The sequence below is a fragment of the Gekko japonicus genome, unplaced genomic scaffold (assembly GCF_001447785.1).
Source record: "Gekko japonicus isolate JY-2015 unplaced genomic scaffold, Gekko_japonicus_V1.1 scaffold752, whole genome shotgun sequence".
NCBI classification, from domain to species: domain Eukaryota; kingdom Metazoa; phylum Chordata; class Lepidosauria; order Squamata; family Gekkonidae; genus Gekko; species Gekko japonicus.
Window position 1 is genome coordinate 12,146 of NW_015170296.1, and position 6,201 is coordinate 18,346.

At 48.3% G+C, this 6,201-nt stretch overlaps 1 protein-coding gene across 1 annotated transcript in view; it reads right to left on the reverse strand.

The window, feature by feature from the left end:
* Positions 1-7: 7 nt before the first annotated feature.
* Positions 8-6,201, reverse strand: part of LOC107116062 (glycerol-3-phosphate acyltransferase 3-like) — a 47,430-nt gene continuing 41,236 nt past the window's right edge. The window contains 5 exon segments of the mRNA XM_015417922.1: positions 8-623; positions 1,209-1,288; positions 1,537-1,665; positions 4,047-4,132; positions 5,685-5,740. Coding sequence (XP_015273408.1) covers positions 503-623; positions 1,209-1,288; positions 1,537-1,665; positions 4,047-4,132; positions 5,685-5,740 — 472 coding nt within the window. The 3' untranslated portion in view covers positions 8-502.

The window sequence follows — 6,201 nt, forward strand, 5'->3', positions numbered from 1 at the left end:
ACGCCCTTCCTCAAAATAAAGTGATTTCAAAACACACAAGCCCCAAAGATATATCCGTCAAAACAACCTCAGAAATGTAAGACCACCTATCGAAACACACTAACAACTGACCAACAATCCATGTGACCGCGGAGGAGGAATCATTCAAACATTCCAGAACGATACGACCATCATTTAACGTGACAAAACAACTTGATTTTTTATTATTATTATGTACATCCTTTGGGGCAAATGTTCAAAAAGTTATAGCCCCTTTTTAAACACTGGGAGTTTCCGGCCCTCCTCCAAGCTTCGGTCCAGCTCTCCCATCTAGACGTCAAGAGCTGGAATTCCCCAGTGAATAGCAGCACACCTTCCCCCAAAAAAATCACAGTTTCAAGCAAACAAAGCAGTGTCTTTCACGGCCTGAACTCGGTGTTGTGTTCTGTTTCTACTGGGGGAGGGGAGACGCCACACTTTCTATTTTGAGGCATGAGATATCTCAACTGGGGAGGGGGGAAAATCAGTCTGCCGCTATCGATCCACGTGCGGACGACCCGTTCCCGATGATCATCTTGCTGTAGTTTTTCTGTTCTTCTTGCTTATAAGTGTCCTTCACTTTGTCTCTCTTCAAGCCTCCGTCCCTTCAAGAACGGGAAAACATGGAAACGTAAGAAATAGCATACGGATGGGGCTCCTAGTTACTGAACGATCACAACACGCATCAGCTGCCCGACTCCAAGCCCTCGTTTCGACTGCCCTGAAGGCAGATTCAGCAGATGGGTTTAGTACCCCATCAGATCACCTGGCTCAGAAGAAACGGTATTGCCTGGAACCCAGCACAACATAGATGCCGTTCGGAGAGCTTTGGTGGTGGGGAAAGTGCTGTTAAGTCACAGCCAGCTTAAGGCAAACCCATAATGCTAGAGAGGAACAGAGGTGGTTCGCCATTGCCTGCCTCTGCGTAGCAACCCTGGACTTCCTTGTTGGTCTCCCAGGCAAGTACGCAACCAGGGTCTGCTTAGGTACCAAGATCTGACAAGGGTTTTTTTTTTTGTGGGGGATGTTTTTGTATCTGGCTTGGGGTACGACTATACCCCAGGTTACAGTTTGTCAAAGGATTTTTTTTCCTCAGCACCTTAGCAGTGCCAGTCAAAGATGGAGATCTCTAGATCCCCACCAGCAGTTACTGCAATTTCTCAATATGGACGGCATCTCGGTTCTCTCACCAGGATAATTCGGTGAGTCCTCCTTGGCGAGCGATGGCAGACTTCACCCTGTTGGCAAAGTGGACAGCATCTTCTCCTTCCTGGAAAACAATCACAATTCAATTGCCACCGCCCTCAGGGCTACAAGAGGGGAAGTCACCGTTGGTTTTTGTTGGGGGGGGGTTAAGCAAAAGGGGGTTAGGGAGCGGGAAAGTGTTTGGGGCTAGTGGCTACCCTCCACTGACTAGCGGCCCCAATAGGAGAGACAAAGGGGGAGGGTCTAACTTGCCCTAGCAAAAGCCCAACTTGCTCATCTTCGTGCTCTAGCGGAGGGACCAGCCCTGCCTACCTCTCTTGTCATGGGTGGCAGATACCACACGTTGCAGACGATGGCCCAGCTGGTCATTATTCGCAGGAGGTAGCTCACTATTCCGTACTTGCTGCTGTTCCAGAAGGCGTCACCAAACTGGGGGTCATACTGCAAACAAGAGGACAGAGTCAAGTCATGCCTACAAGCAAAGCGGCCATTTCAAACATGCCTAGTAGGATGCCACAACAAGGCCGTGATTCCAAAACTATGTGCCAGGAGCAGTAAATTAAAGGCTTCTGGAGCAGCCCCGCAGAGAAGAGGCTGCCTCCTGCAGCTCTGCATGAGTCACTGTTCTGTCCTCCGCCCCCCTCCCCCACCCCAGGAAAGGTTAATCTGTGCCTCTGCCCCAGATGTGACTGGATCAGTCCTGATGCAGACAACACAGCACAACTGTCCCCAGAGGAGGCTTCCCATTGCATCTCTGCACGAGTCACTGTTTTCATTAAGCATGCTCAGAACAGCAAGATGGGCTCCTCTGAGGATAGGTGTTATTTCCCATCTTAACTCATGTTGAAACTATTTTGGAGGTGGAAAAGGGAAACAGTGGGGAGGGTGGGTTGTCCAGGCTATCAGAATACAGAAGCAGAGCAGGGGTAGGCAGCCCCCCCCCCAGGCACGTGCTGAAAAGAGGTAGCCAGGCCTCTGCCCAAGCAACCGAAGCAGGCCTCTGAGGCATGACCAGGCCAATCAAACGGGCAACGTGGAGGAAGATGACAGGTGTGGGGCAGGACCTTCTAGAGAAGAGGCATTCCATGAGACAGGACAACCTAAGAGTGGGGAGTCTGCACCATTTTGTGGCTTTTGTAAATCCTTTCGTGAACAATCAGCATGGTTTTTTTAAAAAAAATTCCCATCAACTGGGCCCCTTTTAACCATCGATTCATCTCTCCCACCAACCAGCCAAGTATTACAGGCCAGCTCAGCTTAATCTTATTCTCTCTGCAGAGCCAACTTTCCATCACATGGCAATGAGTTCCACAGGCTAACTTATGCATTGTGTGAGACAGAACTCTTCCGCACATTATCTCTGTTGGCCATGGGGTTGACCCGCAGCCTGCTTCGGTGTGAAACTGAAAGATCACACTGTCTCTTTTTGAAACAGCTACTTGCAACAAATACTTCTGTACACAGCGAGTGATTAAAATGTGGGATTCGCTGACAGAGGATGTAGTGACGCCCACAGGCATAAACAGCTTTAAAGGGGGAGGAGACGTCTATCAGTGGCTACCAGCCATGGTGGCTGAGGGAAACCTCCATGTTCAGAAGTACTAAACCTCTGAATCCCCCAACAAGGAGGCAACACCTCAGTCACTATCTGTACCCTGTCGTTGGCCCTCCAGAGGAACTGGTTGGCCACTGTGTGAGACAGTATGTTGGACTAGATGGGCCGCTCGTCTGATCCAGGAGGCCTCTTCCTACATTCTTAGGACAAGGACGTATTGTAAGCAAGCAACTGGTCTCCATGCTTAGAGGAGCCTACAGTCCTCAGCCTCTAGGGATCACCAAGATTATTTGTTCGAGGCAGTGGGAGCCCATGGCAGAGCAATGGAGTTACATGCATGGACACTGCAAACCACTTTTCAGTTTCAGGGAAGTACATCAGGCCATTGCAGAGGGTCTCTCTCTCTCAGCCCCTATCTATACCTTGTGGCTAATAGCCACTGATGGACCTCTGCTCCATATGCTTATCTAATTCCCTTTTGAAGCCGTCCATGCTTGTAGCCTGTATGGACATTCTTAGGACAAGGACGTATTGTAAGCAAGCAATTGGTCTCCATGCTTAGAGGAGCCTACAGTCCTCAGCCTCTAGGGATCAACAAGATTATTTGTTCGAGGCAGTGGCCTTTACTGATATGAAATCTGTGAGGGGGCCCATGGCAGAGCAATGGGGTTACATGCACGGACACTGCAAACCACTTTTCAGTTTCAGGGAAGTACATCAGGACATTGCAGAGGATCTCTCTCTCTCTCTCTCTCTCTCTCTGTCTCCCTCTCTCTCCCCCTCCCTCTTCCACTCTGACCTACTGAGTCACATCTGTGGGGGAGGCAGGTCAGTCAGCCCATGTGGACCTCACTGGACATGTGGACACACAGGGCCAGCCCAAGGGCTTTTGGCACCCTAGCCCAAATGCCAGCACCAACCTGCCCCCCCCCCCAGGCACACGTGGGCCCACCGCAGCCTGAGCGCATTCCGAGCCCCAAAGCTGCCCCAAATTTGGAGGGAGCTCGCCCAGCGAGGCTGATGGCCACCTGCCCTTCATCTCCCCCTCCATCACAGGGGCGGGGAGGCAGACCAGGTGAGCCACCCCACCTGCCACGAAGCAGGCAGGAGAAAGGTGCAGCAAGCATGGCAATTCAGATGGTAACTGCCTGCCCTGGCAAACATCTTTTGGCACCCCTGGCGCCCTGGGCATAAGGGACAGACAGCCCGTTGACACATGTGGCCGGCAATCCCAGAACCGAGGGAATCGTTTCACGTTGCATCTTACCTTGATGGCCACCGGGTAGATGGTTCCACCAATTTCAAAACTTCCCTTTTTAAACATCATTACGGAGGTGTTGTTTATGCACGTGCCTAGTAAAAAAGATCGAGTTGTGACTCCAAAAGAAACAATCCTGATACAAGCCTAATATGCCCGAAAGACCCTCACCCAGCTGCCATTGGTTTGAGAATTAAGCAAGCACTGCTCCAAGTCAGCCATAAATTGAGGGTCCTCCCCCTTCTTTGGCCTCCAGTGAGCTCCCCCTCCCTTGGCAGTCTTTAGGCAGCGGCTGGACAAACCCTTGTCAGGGGTGCTCTAGGCTGATCCTGCATTGTGCAGGGGGTTGGACTAGATGGCCTGAACTGCCCCTTCCAACTCTGTGGTTCCATGATTCTATGCCCTCCAAAGGCCTGAGCTAAATATCCAACAGAATGAGGCCATAACAAAATGGCAGTGCTGAGACGGTAGGATGGACTGCACCACTTTCGACTGGGGGGGGGGGGAGATTACACTTTTTTTCCAAAGTTCTTCAAAGTTCTCCTCTATAAATTATTCCTTGTAGGAGGAAAACCCAAAGACCATGGCCAAGAGCCTCTCATCCTCAAGTGCTGATTTATTTGCAGAAAGATCTGACATGCTAGGGAGTTAGACATAAAACTGCCCCACTGCAGTCTGAAGTGGTACAGCCCATTCTATTACCTTGTTTTGTAATTGTCCCCACAGCAACCATTTTGTGGTGGCACCTACTATTCTTTCTCAAATTTCCAAGAATACCCACAGGCTTGGGGGGATTGATTGTACCACTTCAGAACGCAAGCGAAGACTCACATGACTGAATGCTTCCCCATAAATATACATACACGTTTCTTTCTTTCAAATAGGAAGCTTCAGGGAGAAGGAAGTGGTACCATTTCCCTTAAATCTTACTAGTGAGTAAGAACTAAGCAGTCAGCAGTACTTCTTTGATCTACAATAACACTGTACTGGTTTGCTATGCAAACATAATTTTTTTTTCTATATTGTGAGCCATCCTGAACTAGGATAAAAATATTTCTAAGGAAATCTAATAAATGTGTAAAACACACATTCACAAATATGTAATCTAGCCCCACTGAAGATGTTCATGGGGAAAAATCTGAGAATGTGTATCCCACAAGGCTTTCCCCCTTCAATACATTTAAAGAACAATTTTTATATAATGAATTATTGGTCAAATCTAATTCTTTAAGATTCCTGAACACATCATATTACGTTCTGCCAAAAGTCTTCTCTTAGCATGTGTAGGATTCTTGTGCCAGAAGCTTGCTAAACATTCTAGTAGAGGTTTCCAGTAAGGGTACATCCACATTCAGAGGCAGTAAACCTTGGAATAATAGTACCTCTGTGGAAACAGTGGAATAACAGGAGGCAACATCAGGGAAAGGCCTCGGCCTCTGGGCCCTCTGTGCTGACCCTCCAGAGGAACTGGTTCACCCCTGTGTGAGACAGGATGCTGGACTAGATGGACCGCTCGTCTGATCCAGCAGGTCTTTTCTTAAATTGTGATTCTGATGGTGTCAAGATGATGACAACCCAACTCTCTCACAAAAAATTACTGGAAAAAATTATAAAATGCAAGTGGCGATCAGAAGCTCCTTCTCTTACCTTCTGGGAAAATGAGAATTGGCAGCTTGTTCTTATCTGCTACATGTTCCCTCAGTCTAAAATGAAAAAAGAGCTATTTCAAGCCATTGCTTCTCAAAACCCAAAGCATTCTCAGATTATACCATTCAAACCAACAGCAGGGTTCTCAATGCATAAGACACACCGCTCGCAATTCTTAGGGTGGCCCAGAAAGTTCCGTGCCCTTCTGTGGGTTCTCATGGTCACTATACTGAAAGCTGTAGTACCAAAAGATTTCGATCGGGGGGGAAAGGTCAAAGATTTCATACAAGATTTTTTCAGGAATGTTCAAGCCTTTTAAGAACATTTTCCATGCTTCCTTTTCTAAAACTTATCATAACTACATAGCAAGACTATCAATGCGCAAGTCAGTCAGTAGATACCCCCTTACCTAAACAGTACCTCTGACTAAAAGACAGAATGCCAAACCTTTTCTGAATACAGGAATATCCCCTCCCTCTGTCCATGATTTCTTTCCTCTCCCTGTCCCATCACTTAT